Source organism: Balaenoptera ricei, chromosome 1, assembly GCF_028023285.1.
Source record: "Balaenoptera ricei isolate mBalRic1 chromosome 1, mBalRic1.hap2, whole genome shotgun sequence".
Taxonomy (NCBI): Eukaryota; Metazoa; Chordata; class Mammalia; order Artiodactyla; family Balaenopteridae; genus Balaenoptera; species Balaenoptera ricei.
Genome location: NC_082639.1, coordinates 174,812,537 through 174,832,138, shown reverse-complemented (window position 1 = coordinate 174,832,138; position 19,602 = coordinate 174,812,537). Strand labels below are relative to the sequence as shown.

Here is a 19,602-nt window from a genome sequence, read left to right as displayed (position 1 = left end):
GTATATGCAGAGTAGACAGAAGGAAAGAACCTGAGTCCTTGATGACATAGTTGAATTGCCTGATCAACCTAACTGGGCGTACATACTATCTCTGACTTCCTTTTATGTGAGCTAATGAATGTCCTTGTTACTTAAGCCGGTTTAGGTTAGACTTTCTATTACTTATAGGTGAAAATACACTACCATATACAGGGGCTTCGTCTACCTTCCTCATTGCTATACTCCCAGCAACCAGAATACGGTGGGCACTTAACAAATCTATGTTGAATAAGTAAGTGCAAGAGTCTAATAGAATAACTAATGAAGGGGAAAGAATCCTAAAACAACTATTCTCCATTTAGCCCACTTAGCTATGAAGTCATCAAATCCTTAAGAAGAGGCATCTACTTAAGTACTATTAAGTAAGCACAAAAATGTTCTTGACAAAGATTTTAAAATGTTAACCTAACACTGAAATATGTCACCATCACTACAAAAGGAAAATGCCGTTATCAAAAAGCATGCACCTGTTTACAAAGACTTACAGGTTCTTGGGGCTCTGTTTCTTCCCATGCTCCCCAACCATCATCTTCCCAGTTTGATTTACCTATTTTGAAAAAGATGAAAAGTGCTTACATGAAATATAGAGCTTAAAATATTTTAAAAACATTTCCTCTAAACATAATAGAATCAACCCCTGATATATAATAAATATTATATAAATATAATGTTCATATTAAGGAAGAAAACAATGGTAAACTATACTAGATCAGGATTTTGCTCTATGTAATAATAACCGGGAAACATTTGACCTGAATTTCCAGATCTATGGAAAAGTGTGCAGGTTATTTGGACCTTAAGATACTGGACATCAAGTTTATTTACATTTAAATCAAACTGCAAATGTGATTTTAAAAGAATCTTAAAATGACAAATATTTGTTACTTAAGACATCAGACAAGTAAAGTATGCACAGTGACCAAAAACACACCTAAAATTCCACACGGATATCTTTAAAAGTGTTTTAATAAGACAAGGTATCAAAGATAAAGAAAACTGAATTCTGAAACCAGACAGGTCTACTATTCACCACCTTTTCCTGATACTCTGTGATTTCTTATATGTGAGAACACCCTCTTGGAATAAAATAAGATGTTCAACCAACATTGCAAAAGGGAATTAAAAATCCCAAAATTGGTTTGGATAGTATGATCCCTTACAATGCTCGTGTTACTCATTTTTATATAATTATCTTTGAATTTATCTCACATCGTATCAGAAGAGAAGGAATAAAACTATAATTTTTAAAGGAACTACTCTGAAACAAACAGTATACTTTATATGTATTACCTCAAATTAAATTAAAAAAAAAAAAAGTTCCCCCAAAATGTGAAAAGAGCAGGCAGTTGCCTAATTATAAGTTTAGGCCCCAGAATCAAGATTACCTAGGTTCACAACCTGGATCCAGCACTTACCAGCTCTGTGACCTGGAGCAAGTTATCCTGTATCTATAAGTTTTAGTTCTCTTACCATAACATAGTGGAAAACGACAGTACCTAGTGGGGTTGCTGCGAGCGTTTAAACCAGGCAGCACACTGAAGTCCTCAGCGCCTGACACGTGATAAGTTCTCAATGCTAGTCATCAGTATTTAGCTATCAAAATACTACAAAATATAAATAAAATACTGTACTTAAACCAATCAGCTTCAAAATTCTGGGGGAAGAATCAACTTAAAAGATGCGACTGAACCTGTTATCTAGGATGCTGACGGCAGGAAGGAAGCAAATAGAACGTCCACTTACCTACGAGGTTTCAAAAGCTGCTGAAGTCAATTACATATTAGATGATAAAAAATGTTACAGTCTGGTACTTGGAATCACTGCTCAGTTAGCTTTGTGGTAATATTCCCATCTTTGGCACTTAAACACCAAATAACTACTTTCTAATGTGCCAAGCACACTGCTAGGCATGTATTAAGTCCTAAAATAGTTCTAATCATTTGATTAACACTTTACAACTTACAGAAGATTTCCGTATACACATCAATTAAACAATTTAACCCATGTTCTGTGAAATACCATGTGCCAAACCCTGTAGGAGAAACACAGAGAAATACAAACATATGAACTCCTTTTCTTTAAAGAATTTGTGATCTAGTGTAGGAGAGAAACAAACATGTAACAGCCATGGTGAGTGCTGTAATCGACTACTATGGGAACTCAGATGAGGTAGTGAGAGAGATGAAAAAATACAGCGAGGAGTCATCTTCAAGTAAGTCTTTAAAAAGTGGCTAGGAACTTTTCAAAGGCGGAGGCAAAAAATGCCATTTTCAGATAGAGGCTATCACATAACAACTAACATTATTCAGCATTTCTATATGCTTAAATGCGTTATAGACACTAATTCACATAAGCATGACAAGGATCCTTTGTCACCCCCTTTTTACAATGAGAAATACAGATTACCTCGTTTACTTAACTCTACCAAGATGACAGAGGATTAAGTGTCGGAATGGGGTTTGAACTCAGGTCTGCCTGAATTCCAAAGCCCGTGCTAGCAAGTATTCTGCTATACTTACTCCTACGGCTTATAAAGGATGAGATTAGGAAACAGTGGGGCTTGCAAATAAGGTCAAAAGCAAGATATTTATTATTTTAAAAGGGAAGTATTCCCTTGATATTCAGACCTGTAAATTTTTTTTGTAACTTGGAAAGTTACAGTTTGCTCTTCGGCAATCTAATTCCGTTAGGCAATCTCTTTATTCTGCTAATTTTTCCACTGCACCAAAAACAACTGTCTTATTGTGGGCTGATGGCTACTAGGCCATCCCATTTATACACGTCTAGAAAATGCTCTGTCTCTCGTAAGAGAAGCAAAGACCTAGTAAAGCTTATCACTCTAAAGTCCACAATTCAATGTTAAAATTGCTATTAAAATATTTATCAAATTACCACAAATCTTTGGGAGACCATGCAGAATTTATAGTACTTCATAAAGGTCAGCTACTCATTTATTTATTTATTCATTCATTCATTCATTCATTCATTCAACACAGCACAGCATCTCTTCTGTGTTGGGCCCTGTGCTAATTAAGTGCTGGAGATACAAAAGCAAATAAGCCTTCAAAGAGCTTAGTTTGTGCACATAACCTTGTTGAATGCTGTACAAAAGAAAACTATGAAAAATGTGTTATTTCTCTTCCATATTGGTATAAAAAGTACCTGACTCAATTCACAAATGACTCATAGGATCAAGAGAAGACAGCAGGAATTTGGATTTCCTGCCCCTGCAGAGACCCAGTTATCTCCTTACCGCGCAATTCAAAACAATCCAGGAAGAGAAAGACCTTGAGAAATACCTTCTTTTTACAAAATACTTGTGTTCATGACAGTTTACCCATTTCTCAATGCCTCTGACTGGGGAATTTCTATTAACAAGACAGAAAGAAAATTTAATCAGGCATCTCCCGCTATCACAGGAATACATTTCCCAAAGAGGTCATAGTACAAACGGAGGTTAAAGGAAGGTGAAACAGAACTGACTCAGATAGGTTAAAGATGTTTCTGAAGGCTGGTCTAGAATTCTATTTATAATCCTGTAAGAAAATGCATTCCAAATTCTAGTCAACTTAAAAATGGGAAACATTAAAAAAAACAAAAACGGAAATATCTGCAAATTTGGTACTACCCTTGTGGCTATTTCTACTCAGTGCCAGTGCTATAAATTTTGCTGCCTCCTGACTTATGCTGAAAATCATTTTGATACTGTTTTGCAGGCTGCTATTTGACAGGTATTATTGTCGACTGTTAAAAAGTGTCAGAATCTCAGCACTTTACCAAGGTTATTTCTTATGCCCTCAAAATATGCAAGCAGATCAAGCACATTCTTTTAAAAATAAAAGAAGTTTATACTGAAAAAATAGCTGCTGAATGTCTGATAAAGTTGCCGTTCATGTACAGAATTTTATTCAGGCAGTCCTGAATTTTATTCAGTTCTATGAGGGATGGTATTCTTCAATCCACATCATCATCAGTGTATTTTAACTGATCATTGATCAAGGTTGTGGATGATCACAGCAACGTGTCTATCATTTGAGAACTATGCACTGTTTAATGTCAATACGGAACATTTACTGTAAAACCTTAAGATCTATAAATTTCTATGTACTCATGAAGAAATAAAACTAATTTACTTTTTGTTATCCAATTATGATTGTCACTTAGAATAAATAGATCAAAATCTCCTATCGGCCAAGGTAATTTGAAAGTGCCAAGCTCTGGTATGACTTAAGAGGTAAGTCAGTTTAACAAAATGTACTATAGCGTATGGACATACAACTTCTTTAGGGTGGTCAGGGTCCAATGTAAACATTCCAAAGACCCCACAAATCACCAAATCACATAGGCATTGGCATTTACCCAGTTCACCTAATGAGCCAAGTGGCAATCACTTCAGTCAAAGGCTAGGCTATAAGTTATGGGGTAATTTTAAGCGTTTTTTTCCCCTCCATATATTAAATAAATAAGTAGCAACCATCCAATCTCCAGAAAGCAATTCTTTAAATGACACTGTCATCAACTGCCTGTATCCTTTATTTTGCTGAAGTCCAATTCAGCAACACTGATCAGAATATTAAGAAAATGGCATCCATGTTCATTGCCTTTGTAAAACCAGAGTTACAGTCTCTTCTGCAGATTCCCCTCTCTAGGTAGCCTTAAAATCTCTGCAAGGAAGAGACTAAAATAATGAATTAGGGATGACTGAAGTTTCAGGGTTGACCCCATCCTGAAAACGTGAGGCAGATTGTCCACGGATCACGCTCTGAGGAACACCAGCTTCAAGGATAAATTTCAATGCCAATCTAATAATCTGATCGGAAATCTCCTTTTTTCCTTTGCCTGCCCTCACCCTTGTTTCTATTCTTTCACTTCAGTTAGACTCTTCACTCACTGGCGGGCAGTCTTTAGCAGCAGTATCCAATAAAAATATAATGCAAGCCACACATGCCATTTTAAACTGACTAGTAGCCATAGTTTAAAAGTAGAAACAGGTGAAATTAATTTTAATAATACATTTTATCTAATATGATATAGCCAAAATATTATTTCAGTATGTAATCAATAATAAGTTATTCATGAGATATTTTACATTGGTTTTTTTTTGGTCCTAAGACTTCAAGATCTGACACGTATTTTACACTTAGAGCACATCTCAATTTGGACCAGACGTGTTTCGAGTGCTCCACTGCACATGTGGCTCTTGGCTACAGTCTGAGACAGCACAAGTCTAGAACAACTATTAGGTCTCTGGTATCAGGTTGCCTGGTTTGATACCCAGCTTTACCCCTGAAGAGTCATATGTCCTTGGGCGATTTAATCTCTTCCCTCTCAGCTTCCTCTTTAGCAAAATGGAGTCAATAACTGTATCTACTGATACAGTTACAAGAACAGTGCTTGCCACATTTACATCCTTAATGGCTGTTAAAATGATTACTCTCCAAATACAGCATCCCCATTCCTCATTCTTACTCTCTGCCTTTGCCTATCCCATATTTGTCAACTAAAATGCATTCCCATTTGTCTCCACCTCTCCAAAGCCAACTTCTCCTTCAGGACTCGGATTAATTCTTCATGACGTTTTCTCGAACCCACCAATGATCTTGTGAAACCATAGCATTTGATTATATTTTTCTTTCAGAACTTAATTATAAACTGCGTTGGGTCATTTATTGCATTGTTAACTTGTTTATCATAAATGTACATCTTGTCGATACAATTAACCATTAAGCCTTGGAGGACAGGGAATACGTATATTGTGTGTGCGTGCAAACTCTTACACACACACATATATAAGTATCTTCAAGGACACTATAAGTACGAAGTAAATATTTATATCCATTTAGAATATAAATAAAATGACCGTCTCACCCAAATGCTTCCCCATATATCCCTTTATAGGGATCAAAGCATCAAGATTTAAATTAATATATTTAAATACAGTAACCAAATCAGATGCTGATTCTAAACCTTTTACATTTCCAGAGAAATACAAAAACACTTTGTTTTATAAATTGTATATACTCAGACTTTATATCCCAGATCAAAACCATCTTTCAAATAAGCTTTCTATATAAAATTATAAATATATATATTTTGATAATTCTCCATTCCATTCAATTTTAGATAGTAAGAAAAAAATTAAAAAACAATTCTTAGCTTTAGTTTTGATTAAGAATAGGAGAAATAGAGTATTTTTGTTCGAATTCAAGTCTAAGTGGCAGAATTTGACTATGTAAAAAAAGATCCTCTAGATATACAGTTCAAAATAGTTGGCCTGATATGGATTAATGGATCTTTTTATTTTATAAACACACACACATATACAATGTATATTTCAACATTTCAAAACAACACTGTGTCATTACTTTAAAAAGATCCTGCATCAATAAAGGAAAACCAACACATTCATTCAATTAAGTATGACTTTCAACCTAATTTTTTGGTAGGCTAGAAAAAAATAATTACAAAGAACACTGAGTCCCCAGATAAATTACCATACCATTTTAAAGGCAAAAAAAAAAAAAGAGAGAGAGAGAAAAGAACACGCACGTCATTCCTGAATTCTGTCTGAATTCCCTAGTCTTGTTACTTTAGTGCTATGACCATGTGCCAGATGTTTGCTCCTAAAGCAGTCATTTTACGACTACATTACATCAGGACAGCATCAGCTATAAGCAAAATATTTCAAAGGTTCATGTTTTAACTGGGCTTTCCCACCTCATTTCCTGTTCAACTTACTGAAAAAAAAGGCATTTCCAAGTCCAAGAGACAGTTCTGCTTAGTTTTGAATCTGTAACTTTTTTGGGGGGGAAGCAGGGAGCAAACCATTCTTGAGGGGTGAGTTTCCTTTAAACTCTATTCTTTTCACATTCTTAACCATTTTTCCTTAAAATTCACAGATAATCAAGGATTGCACTGAGGATTCAATTTAAGTCTTTCAAGAAGTTTGCCAGTTTAGATTATTTTGTTAGTCGACCTCATCTGCTGAAATTACCTTTCACTCTTTTTTCATACCACACCTTGAATCATACTTGCTCTCTATATAAATAAAATTCCTAAGCTGATCTCCAACCAACTTACATGATATAGAAATAAAAACAAGCAAGATGAAGTTACAAGTAACAGTAACAAAAAGCAACTACCTCTTCATTGATTAGTAACTTGACTTTTCAATCCGTAACTTTTTTTTATACCTATCACTGAAGAGGACTATTTTGAACTGTCTAGAATAATTGGTAACATAAACATAAACTCTTGTTCTTACGCTTATCAAGTTAAATGTTTTGCCTGAGTGAATAAAACCAATGACTTTAAAATATATTCGTAAGATGGAACTACAACTCCCTCTGGAGAGAATTTTTTCCCTGAGGAGAGTAGATTATACTAGTATTAAAAAACTGTTCAGTTTCTCACTTGACAAATTATAGTCATTGAAACCTTCAAACTATAGAGGAAACACTGTAATTCAATCATCAAAAAATTACAGATGTCTTTTTTAGGGACATTTCCAACGAATGAATTATTCTGCCAACAAAAGCTTAAATGAGAAATTCAACTTCTGCTTTCCATAGGTCTATTTAATTTAAAATATACATTATTCTGACTTGCCTCTGAACAGTCTGTCCTCATAAACTGAGTACTGGTTTTTCATTTAACAAGAACCTGAAGCTAGAAAGGAAACTGAATTCTAGAAGTGGGCAATTAATTTGACAGTATTTACTTTTTCCAATATGAGTATGTCAAGATCAAAAAGTAAATGAGAAACTGAAATCCTTAAACGTTAGGAAAAGGAAAACTTAATCTCCATGGTCTAAGAAAAGATCTTATTAGCGCTGAAGCAAATTCATTTCCGTTCTTCTAAGACAAGAAAAAAACAGAGATAATGTACTTGTTTCTATAAAGAGCACGAACCTCTAGAACCTATGACTTGTAAATAATTCAAGGGGCGCAACAAATTTTAGTTGGCTCTTCTTGGCCAAGGCACAGAAAGCATCACATAGCAATACAAAGCCAAAAAAAAGACTAAAGAACAGAGAAGCTGCTTAATTTCCTATGCCTCAGAATTATTAATCTTTTTCTATTTCTAAGGAAATGGAAATGGGAATATAAATTTCAAATTAGCATATTCCTTTCAGCACATAAAAATATGCAGCAGTCTAAAATGACGAGGCCATCCCATTTTCAATAAGCAGGAGTTTCTTTCAAAACACCATGATTAAATCGGACTAGGTCTATAAGGTCCCTTCCAGTTCTGGAATTCTAATGACTCCTGTTGTCAAATAAGTGGCCTCCTGTATCACAGAAGAAGAAGAATGTTCTGATAATCAATTCACAAAAGGACAGAACTGAAAATATTTTTAAGCAGAAATAGAGTGTATCCTCCTGCTCTAAAGTTTAAAAACTAAGCATGCTTCCTTTGCTCAAAAACCTAAGAAATCTTTTAGACCTATCTTGACAAAAGCAACAACAAAACAAAACAAAACAAATCTGTAGACTTGAAGAAATTTAATATGCCCTATTCTTATTTCTACTCATTTTATTTTTCAAAGGAAGTCACTAAGGGCAATAATATATTATGTATATTAGATAGAACTTACATAATTCTTTCCTACCACTTCATAATTATGTGTTATTGATTTATTATATCCAAGGCAGCATAAAATAATGTGAGGGAATGTAAATGAGGATGAAGGTACATAAACACAGCTCACCAAAGCTAATTTCTGCATATTCTAAAACCAATTCAGTATCTTCCTTCCTTCCTTCCTTCCTCTATTAGAACAGTCTAATATTCAATTATTGTCCCTGTGAGAAAACTTGCCTTATATTTAAGCTAAATTCTTGCAATACAGGCTCAATTTTGCTATTACTTGCTGCTTTAAAAAAAAATACAGATAAAGTCTGATAATTATCTTAGTATCACACAAGAACCACATTTCATTTATCAGAAGAGCAAAAGTCAAAAAAACTGATAACACAGAAAGATGACAAGTAAGTGTGTAAATGGGCACTTCTGTTTACCATGGATAGGAATGAACCTGACCAATTTTGAGAGTTACTTGGCAACTATGATCAACAATTAAAATGTGAATTTCTATTATTCAGCAATTCCAATTCCAGAAATTTACATACAGAAATATTGGCATCATGGGTAAAAGCATATATAAGGATGCTTACTGGAGCATTTTCTTATAGCAAAAATATTGGAAATAATCTAAATGTTCATTGATAGGGGAATGGTTAACTAAAACCTGGTAGAGTCTTCATTGGAATACTGTACAGACATTAGGAAAAAATGCTATAGAGTTATATATACAGCTTGAAAAGATGTTGACATTAAACTAAGTAAACCAAAAAAGCTCCAGAATATACATTTTACAAGAATGAGTCCATGATATAAAATTTAAAATAGATAAATAAAATACCCAAGCAGTATGTGTGTGTTATTGTCTCAGCGGAAAGTCTGGAAGATTCTCACTAAGGTAGCACTTTATAATAGAACCTCCTGTAATGATGGAGGTGTTCTTTATCTGTGCTGTCCAATTAGGTAGCCACTAGGTAGGTATATGTGGCCACTGAAATGTAACTAGTATGACTGAGGAACTGAATTTTTATTTAATTTCTATTAATTTACACTTAAATTTACATAGCCACATATAGCTAGTGGCTACTATACTGGACAGCATAATACTAAAGTTTTAACATTTGGAAGGTGGGATGTGAGTAGCCAGAAGGTAGCTTATACGTCTGATTTTATATACTTAAAAAAAATAAAAAGAGGCAATGTGATCATGGGTAATTATCTCTCTCCTGACCTGAGATTCTCTCTTCTGAGGAATTTATATGTGAGGCTTATGCTCACATGATACAAAGAAAAGTGATCTGTGTTCAAGGGACTGTTTCTGGTCTTCTTTTCAAAGGAGGAATATGGCATGGCAGACACCGTAGAGTTTCAAGGATTCCCTCTCATGAGGAAAGTTCATTTAGGGTCTCAAAAGTCCCAAATGATATTAGCATAGTAGTCACTCAAAAATACTTGCTGTCTTATAGTTCCAGGATTGTCACTGTGTAGACCATTAAATAACATCTGAAGAATACCAAGCTAAGGAAAAGATTATCTCCCCTTTTGGAAGATACTGCAAAGGCCACCCAACTGGTCATTCTATTTCCACTTTCACCCACCATTCCCATTCATTATCTGCTGACAAAGGAAGGTGTTTAAAATATTAACCTGGTTATCCTGTTTCTCAGCTCAAATTCTTTGCATAGGTTGCCACTGCTATAGCTAGCAACTTTCAAACTCCATCACCACTGCTAACGCCTTAGTCCTGTCTTTAATTCTGAAGGCCCTGATCTGGACTTGTATGAACATCTCCCAAATGGTCACCTACCTCTAGCTTTGAACTACCCAACCTTTTTCAGAGACCCCAAATCCATTTCTCTGCAACTCAAATCTTGAAATGCTATATTTTTGCTTAAAACCACCAATGGTTACCCTCTGCCTATAGCAGAGATTCCCAGTAAACTGCAAATGGGTTACAGGTGAGCCAAGATATTGATCCTCTCAGCTCTCAGGACAGCCAAGTAGGGCCTGGGACTACTGGAACCTCTAGCAGGTCACCTCCCACCATGAACAGCTTTGTTTTACATTTTATGACCCATTTCTTTACTACCATACTAATTTATATATTTTTATTATGTTAAAAACACATAACATAAAAATTATCATCGTAACCATTTTTAAGTGTACAGTTCAGTAATGTTAAGTATATTCACACTGTTATAAAACAGATCTCTAGAACTTTTCCATCTTGCAAATCTGAGACTGTAAAACCCATTAAACAAGACCCCTTTCCTCCCTCTCCCTAGTTCCTAGTAACCACCATTCTACTTCCTGTTTCCGTGAATTTAACTACTTTAGATAACTCATATAAATGGAACCATGCATTTATCTTTTTTGACTGGCGAATATTTCACATAGCATAACGTCCTCAAGGTCATTCGTGTTGTAGCATGTGATATGATTTCCTTCTTTTTAATGGCTGAATAATTTTCCGTTGTATGTATATACCCCATTCCATTCATCCATCGATGGGCATTTGGGTTGCTTCTACTCTTTGTCTTTTATGAATGTCCCTCTATGATCATGGGTGTGCAAATATCTCTTCTAGACACTATTTTCAATTCTTTTGGATATATACCCATAAATGGGATTGCTCATACAGTAATTCTATTTTTTTATTTTTGGAGGAAACTCCATAATGTTTTCCATAGCAGTTGTACCATTTTACAATCCTACCAGCAGTGTACAGAGTTCCAATTTCTCCATATCCTTGCCAACACTTGTTATTTTCTGTTTGTGTGTTTTGTTTTGTTTTTGTTTAATAGTAGCCAAGCTGGTGATTCTCATGATTAGTGATATTGAGTATCTTTTCATATGCTTACTGGCCATTTCTATAACATGTTTGGAAGAATGTCTATTCCAGTCTTTTGCTTGGTTTTTACTTGAGTTATTTACTGTTGTTGGGCTGTAGGAGTTCTTTGTATTGATATATTGTGGATACTAATCCTTTATCAGATATATGATTTGCAAATATTTTCTCCCATTCTGTAGGCTGCCTTTTCACTTCGTTGATTGCAGCCTTTGATTCACAAAAGTCTTAAAGTTTGATATAGTCCCATCTGTCTATTTTTGCTTTTGTTGCCTGTGCTTTTGGTGTTATATCCAAAAACTCACTGCCAAGTCCAATGTCATGAAGTTTTCCCCCTATGTTTCCTTCTAACAGTTTTATAGTTTTAGGTCTTATATTTAGGTCTTTAATCCATTTTTTGTTAATTTTTGAATGTGGTATAAGATAATGGTCCAAATTCATTCTTTTGTATTTGGATATGCAGTTTTCCCAACACCATTTGTTGAAGAGACTGTCCTTTCCCCATTGAGTGGTCTTGACACCTTGTCAAAAATCATCTGATCATATACACAAGGCCTTATTTCTGAGCTCTCTATTCCATTATCCTATTTGTCTGTCTTTATGCCAGTACCACACACTTTTGATTACTGTAGCTTTGCAATATGTTTTGAAATTAGGAAGTAGAAGTACTCCAACTTTTTCCTCCTTCTTCAAAATTGTTTTCACTATTCAGGGCGTAGGTCTCATTTTTATGCATGCTATGATGAAAAAAAAAAAAAAGATTGGGAAGGAGAGCCCTATAGAATGTCTTCAAACTTTTTGATTATACACACCCCAAAAGAGTTTTTCAATAATATGTATCCCTTGCACAAAAAATGTAATTTCTGATATATTAAACATGGATGTTTCAATATAGATTTATATCATCCTTTTAAATTTATTCAGTGGATTCTAAATACTACTGGGAAATACTACCCACAAACACCCATTTAAAAAATATGATTATCTTCTCTAAGAGTAATTTTATAAGTCCTTTTTTCTCCTTGAATTCTTATTTCCATTCAGTTCCTCCACAGAATGCTATTCTAATGTAATACAGATATGTATCATCAGTCCAAAACTTTCTCTGCAAAAACAGATAAGAACTGAGAAAAAGCAGTTTTCTTGGGATCAAAGGCTCTAAGTATTAAAAGTTTTCTTACTTGACTTATTGCAATTATTATTAGAAGCAGATAACTGAGAAAAACAACATACATTATCACAAATGTTGACAAATAATTATTAAACATAAATAGCAAAAATTATTTGGAAGTCTCTTGTTAAGATGGATGGGGGAGTTTACGGTGCCTTAAAGGGGAGGTTTTCTTAAATGCCTTGGGAGCAACTTACTATAATAATATTTAAAATGTGTGAGAGGTGAGCCTTTGTTTAGTAAACAGGAGAAGGTAGGGTGGGAAAGTAGGCACTTATATAGGTGCATCTGGAAGCTGACCTGCTTAAAACTATCTGTTCCCAAGTAAACTTTAGCAAATTTCCCTGTAATCCCCAAGGTATTCTTACTTCCTTGCTATTGCATAAAATCTAAACTCCTCTGCCAATCTCTGCAGCTTTATCCCACCATATCCCACTCTTCCATCAGAATTTACTGTCTGCATCTTTCTGAACCCCATGCTGTTTCACATCCCTTGCCTGACCATTTTCTCTCCACCTGATGGACCTCTATTAAACTATTAAGACATGGTGAAAATAACAGTTCCTCTGTGAAGACTTTCCTGAGTCCCCTAAACAGCGTGAACTAACACTCCTTCATTCTCCAACTATCACGTGTCAAATTATAGCATAACACCTCTAACACTCATTTACTGGCTGAACGCTCCTTTAGGAGAGGGACCCATTTTATTTACCTTTAAGACTATTTTGTACACAGTAGGTGCTCAATAAATATTAGCTGAATAAAGGAATTAGACTGTTCATGTGTCAGTTTTGTCACTGACAAAAATTTATCTCTAAGATCCTCTTCCAATTTTAAATAGCTAATGAAATCCAATACCTCTATAAATTTTCTGAAATTCCTATAAATATTCTACTTTCAGATTACTTTTCTCTCGCCACTATGGTCACAAACAAAAGAAAGCATTTTCACTCAGTATAAAAAAGTGGGTACTTTACACCATTTATAATATCCCAAAGTGATTCCATGATTTTAGGTTATCCTAAAAAGCATACTTTTCTCAGTGATTGGACAAAAACGTGACTTTAATTGAGGTAAATTCTCTGTATGCTTTATCTTCTTCTATCTTTCTGATAAAAGAGGCAAGAGGGAAAGCTGCTCTACCTCATTAGTATGGCAACAGAAAATTATTTTACTATTAGGTAAATTAATAGATCCACAATATTATGATACCTAAATTACCTCCAAATATTTTGATTCTCCCTCTCTGTACATGTCTTTCTTTCTTTCCTTCCTTCCTTCTCTCCTTTCTTTTGCCTAACTCAATTATAAATATCAGATGGCTCTGGTATAGAAATCCAATCTCCCTGGAAATTATGTCACTGTAGGCCAGGTGGGGACCCATACTATTGCCCATCTCCAAAATTTCAAAGTATGAGACCAAATTTTATGTCTAAATAGATAGCACTAGATTGAGTAGAACCAATTATAAATATTTATCACTAATGTAAACACTGGGAAATAGTAGGGTTCAAGACCTCTTTTAAAGCAACAGAAGACAGTCTCATTTTATAATTGATGATACAAAGTAACGTAAAGTCATACTGTTATTCTCTGACAATTCAAATATAGAAGAGTAGTACTGAGATCTGGGTGCCCAGGTACTAGGTATCACTATGTCAATGGCAGCTATCCACATTAAAATTAAAAAATTATTAAACTAATAGATAAGTCTTCAAAATTATCAGTTGCCTAGGACAAATCATGACAAGTAATTGAGTTTTCTTTTCTTTTTTTTTTTTTTTTTTTGGTTTTACATACCCTCTAGAGATGAACGGGTATAAGAAATTAAAACTATATAAGCTAAATAAAATGATCTCATGATTTCTACTTCCCAATAAAGTAATCATTTACAACACTAATAAAGTGAAGAAAAGCAAAGCCAAACACCACCATAACTTCATTTTTACTCTAAATTTTCACCCTCACAAAAGTTTAGGTTCAGGTTTTCTTAATGATGAGCTCTTTACAAAGCCTGATGTTTTGTAAAAGATGGCCTGGAGTGATTACTGAAATCTGTAGTCCTAGTCATTTCAAGAATTCCAAGTAAACCATCTACAATAGGACAAGCTATTTTTCTGATTTTCATTTCTAAATTAAAGCACCATTCTAACTGTAAAATACAGATTTGGCAAAGGGGCTCACCGGTTAAGAGGTTCTTTCTCCATTTTTTTTCTACTTGAATTGCTGGTAGCCACAATAATACCAACACACATATGCTATGAATTTTATTTAAAAGGGTAATAAATTAAATCATATTTGCAAACCCATAGGCATATTATAAATTAATCTAGATGTTTGGGGTATGACTATATTCCCAAATGTCTGGATCAAGTTCATAGCCTAAGGCTACCCTTCATTGTGTGACCTTGGACAAGTATTCAATCTGTTGGTGCCTAACTTTTAGCATTTATAAATGTGCCATACAATGTGGTGGCCACTAGCCATATCTGACTATTTAAATTTAAATTAATTAAAATTAACTAAAACTAAAAATTCAGTTCCTCAGTAGCGCTTCCCACATTTCAACAGCTAGTTCTGGCTAGAGACTACCATACTGGACAGTATAGACTTGGTGATGAAAAATAAACAAGATGAAATGATTTCGAGTAACAAATGAGAACAAGGGAGTAGGGGTGACTGTTTTAGATTAGATGGTCAGAAAAGGCCTCCCTGAGATGTTGAGACTTGAACAAGATGCACAGAGCACGCAAGGATCTGCACAGAATATCCAACGCAGGGACAAGAGCAAGGGCAAAGGCCTCAGGCACGAATGGGCTTGACTGGTTTAACAACCAAAAAGTGTGTTTGAAGCGTAAGAAATGAGGGGAGAAGAGTATGAGGTGCAAGAAGTGGCAGGAAGCAGGTCCTCAAGGGCCTTGTAAGCCATTTGAGAACTTCGGATTTTATATTAAGTGCAATTGAAAGACAAAGAGGGTTACAGAGAGAGGACTGTTATGATTAAATTATGTCTTTAAAAGTTCACTCTGACTGCTTTTGGTAACTAACTATAAGAAACCATTAAAATGTCTACAAATTACAAGAAACCATTAAAAAGTCTACAAATACTAAATGCTGGAGAGGGTGTGGAGAAAAAGAAACCCTCCTACACTGTTGGTGGGAATGTAAATTGGGGCAGCCACTACGGAAAACAGTATGGAGGTTCCTCAAAAAACTAAACATAGAGTTGCCATATGATCCAGCAATCCCATTCCTGGGCATTTACCCAGACAAAACTATAATTTGAAAAGATACGTGCACCCCTATGTTCATAGCAGCACTACCTACAATAGCCAAAACATGGAAACAATCTAAATGTCCACTGACAGATGAATGGATAAAGAAGATGTGGTATATATTTATATATACAATGGAATATTACTCAGCCATTAAAAAGAATGAAATAATGCCATTTGTAGCAACATGGATGGGCCTAGAAATTATCATATTAAGTGAAGTAAGTCAGAAAGAGAAGGACAAATACCACATGACATCACTTATATGTGGAATCTAAAATATGACACTAATGAACATATCTACAAAACAGAAACAGACTTACAGATATAGAGAACAGACTTGTGGTTGCCATGGGGGGCAGTGGGGAAGGAAAGGACTGGGAGTTAGGGATTAGTAGATGCAAACTATTATATATAGAAAAGAAAGAAAGAAAAGAAACCAAAAGTAGAAGCAGGAAGACCTGTTAAAAGAAGACTAGTGCCATTGCCCAGGTGAGAGAAGATGGTGGCCTGGACCAGGCAAGTGGGAATGGGATAGAGAAAATGTGTCCATGCTCTACATCCCCTGTCTACAGTCCTGTGTTCACCATCCTTCACAACCTGGCTCCCTGAAATAGGCAACTTCACTTTTTAACTCCTCAATATCTGGTAAATATGCTTTCTGCCCCCAACCCTTCCACTGAAGCTGTCCTAAGGTCCCAGTCACCTCCACCTTCCCAAAGCCAATGAGCCCTTTTCCATTCTTATCCTAGCTGACCTCTGCTGCATTTGAAACTGCGGACCACTCTTCCCTTCATCAAATCCGCTCTCAATTCTGGGGCATTACTCTCACCTGGGTTTCTTCTCTTTCTGTTACTCTTTCTCAGTCTTCTTCCCATTAATCTCTATTTGACTCTTAAACTTCAGTGCTCCTCTATGGTCACATCTTCAGTCCTGCATTCATTTCACTATATTCATAACCCTTGAGACTGACTGACACGTTTTGCTAGTAACTCCCAAATTAATGCCTCTGGCCCAGGGATACTTACTAAGTTTTAGACCTGTTCTACTGGACTCACTGCATACATTTAAAACTGGACAAACTGCAAACATTTAAGATGAAAAAGGTCCAAAACCTATTTCCTTCATTCCCCTTCATTAGAAACCCTTGCCCGAGCCAAAAGCCAAAGGCATCCTCAACTCCCTCTCCCTCACCAGCTACAACCCCTAGCACCAGATCTTCATTAGGTCCTGTAGATTCTACCTCCTTAATATCTTTCTAATCTACCTCCTGCTCTCAAGTCCTGCTGAAGCTACTTTAGTTCAAGCTTGCATCACTTTTGCATGGATTATTGGAATAGCCTCCCAACCAATTTCCCTGCTGCCTATCTCTCCTCCACACTGCTGTCAAAGCACAAAACAGGTATTCAAAAACTTTGTTGATCACATTAAGTACAAATCTGACCACGTCATTCCTCTGCTTAATGTCTTTCAGGTGCATCCCACTCCTTTCAGAAGGCTCGTGATCAAGCTCCTTATTACCTTTACAGCTCACCCCCCCCAACCCTTTCCCTCATATTCTCCTCTTCAGCCATTCAGCCTTTCTTGGCTCTCTAAATAATGCCATTTCAGGCCTCCCTTCCTCTGCATATGCTATTACCTCTCCCTTATTCATCTAACTACTACTTCAAAGGTAGGCCTAAGTACCTCCAATTCAACGAAGTATCCCCTAGTGCCATATAAATAAATAAATATATATATATATATATATCTCAATCACGCTGTATTGAGATATATAGAAATTAACAAGGGGTTAATTTATTTGTCCCAGCAAATTATAAGCTCTTAGATGGCAGAGACCACCAACCTTATTTGATTTGCAGCACTACTGACTGGCACAGAGTAAATATTCATAAGTAGGTTTGATTTGATATCTTCTAAATTTTAAAAAAGGGAAGGAGTTTATTTAGTGGGCCTTTCATCACCATTCCAGTATAGCACAAAGTAAAAGCACTATACTACAAAGCCAAATGTGCTTTGGACATATGGCTTTGTAGCAGAGTGGAAATATGAAGAAATCAAACACAAAAGAACACACCGTTTCCATAGGAGAAATGTAGGAAATTCTGAGGAAATATGCAGTAGCCAATAAACCAGACTTGGGATTTTATACTACGTGGGCAAGTCACACTGTTTGATGATAAAAACAGGCGGACGGTTTCTCATCTCAATAAAGCAAATTAACTTTTCATGGCCATGCTACTGTAACTTTAGTTCCTGGTGCGGATTCTCACTCCCTAACAGGTTATTTTCCTTAGTTGAGAGCCGCCTACCCGCCACCTTAGGAGTCCCTCACTTGTCAATCACTTATTCTCTAAATGTGAATGGGAGGAAAGGGGATGGAAGAAGGGAGAGTGTGGGCGATGATAAACTCTATCGGAAGGGGAGGCAGCAGAAGGCCACGGTCCCAGGCATACAGGAGCGTAGGGGTTGAGGCAAAACGAGGCTAGAGCGCTGACAGCTGGCAAGGAATGGGGAGGAGGATGCGACCGCGGAGCAGGCAGAGTGTAACAGGGGACCCCGGGCTGGAGGGAGGGGAGATGGAGGAGAGACAACTAGTTGGGGGTGGGGAAGTGGGATAGGCAGAGACCAGATGAAGCAAGACGCAGTGTTTGGCCAGAGGGCGGAGTGGCTTAGGCGAGAGGAAGACAGCAACGACGCAGCCAGGACGGGCGGAGGCGGCTTCAGGACGAGGAGGGCAAGGGATCCGCGTAGAGAGAAGAGAGGCGGCGCGGGGGCAACTAGGAGCCGCGGGGTAGAAGGGGTGGAGGGGGTGGGAGGCCCGACGCCGCCGAGCAGGTCCCGCGCGCGGAGGCGGGGAAGGGAGCGGCGAGGCGGGGGCACTTACTGGGATCCCTCCTCACGGTGCAGCTGGGGGTCTCCTCCCGCAGACGAGGGAAGAGGAAGTCCCGGGCGGCCTGGAGGTCCTGGAAGGTGCAGAACTGGACAATGGAGCAGGCCATGGCTCCGGGGAACCCTGTTCGGGCATTCACCTTACCTCACCACGCCCTGCCCCCCGCCACCCCGCCGCTGCTACAGCCGCCACCGCGGAGCCTGAAGAGCTTTAGCCACGCAGGGACGGGGAAACCAAACCGGAAGCTGTCAGCACCCTCGGGTCCGCCGCCCGGAGCACTGCGCATGCGCGGGACGGCCCAGGCTGCCGCGGCCCGGGTCACGTGACCAGCGGCGGCCAGCGGGGGTCTAACGTCGAAGCGGAGGCTGGGAGCCGGCTTTAGTCACAGTTCTGCTCTTGCACCCGGGATTGATCCCTTTTATTCATTCTGGCTGTTAGCCAGAGATGATCTAATTGGACGTTGTCCGCGCCGGCCTTTGAGTCATTTAACCAAGCTTCTTGATGTCCTACTATTGGCATGATCTTGATATTTCCGAGAATAATCCCTGTTAAGCTACTGGCAGGCCAGTGGGGGACAGTATCATGCAAGTATCTGAATTTGAAAAGATTAATTTCCCTTCTGGAAATCAGCCCGCTCAAGCCTAGCTTTAAATGCTCCTCCTGTAAATCCTCTTGTCATCCTGTGCACGCCTAATGTAGTACGTGTTATACTGTATTGTACTCATGTTTTCGACATGCATTTTCCCCTTTCATTCATTCGTTCACCCATCCATTCAACAAATACATTCCTCC

The 19,602-nt window shown here is 37.1% G+C and overlaps 1 protein-coding gene across 1 annotated transcript in view; it reads right to left on the bottom strand.

Annotated features, from left to right (window-relative positions):
* Positions 1 to 19,079, bottom strand: part of RAB3GAP2 (RAB3 GTPase activating non-catalytic protein subunit 2) — a 91,028-nt gene extending 71,949 nt beyond the window's left edge. The window contains exons 1-2 of the mRNA XM_059942260.1: positions 18,805 to 19,079; positions 525 to 586 (exon numbers count right to left, since the gene is read on the bottom strand). Coding sequence (XP_059798243.1) covers positions 525 to 586; positions 18,805 to 18,919 — 177 coding nt within the window. The 5' untranslated portion in view covers positions 18,920 to 19,079. The remainder of the gene's footprint in view (positions 1 to 524; positions 587 to 18,804) is intronic.
* Positions 19,080 to 19,602: the final 523 nt, after the last annotated feature.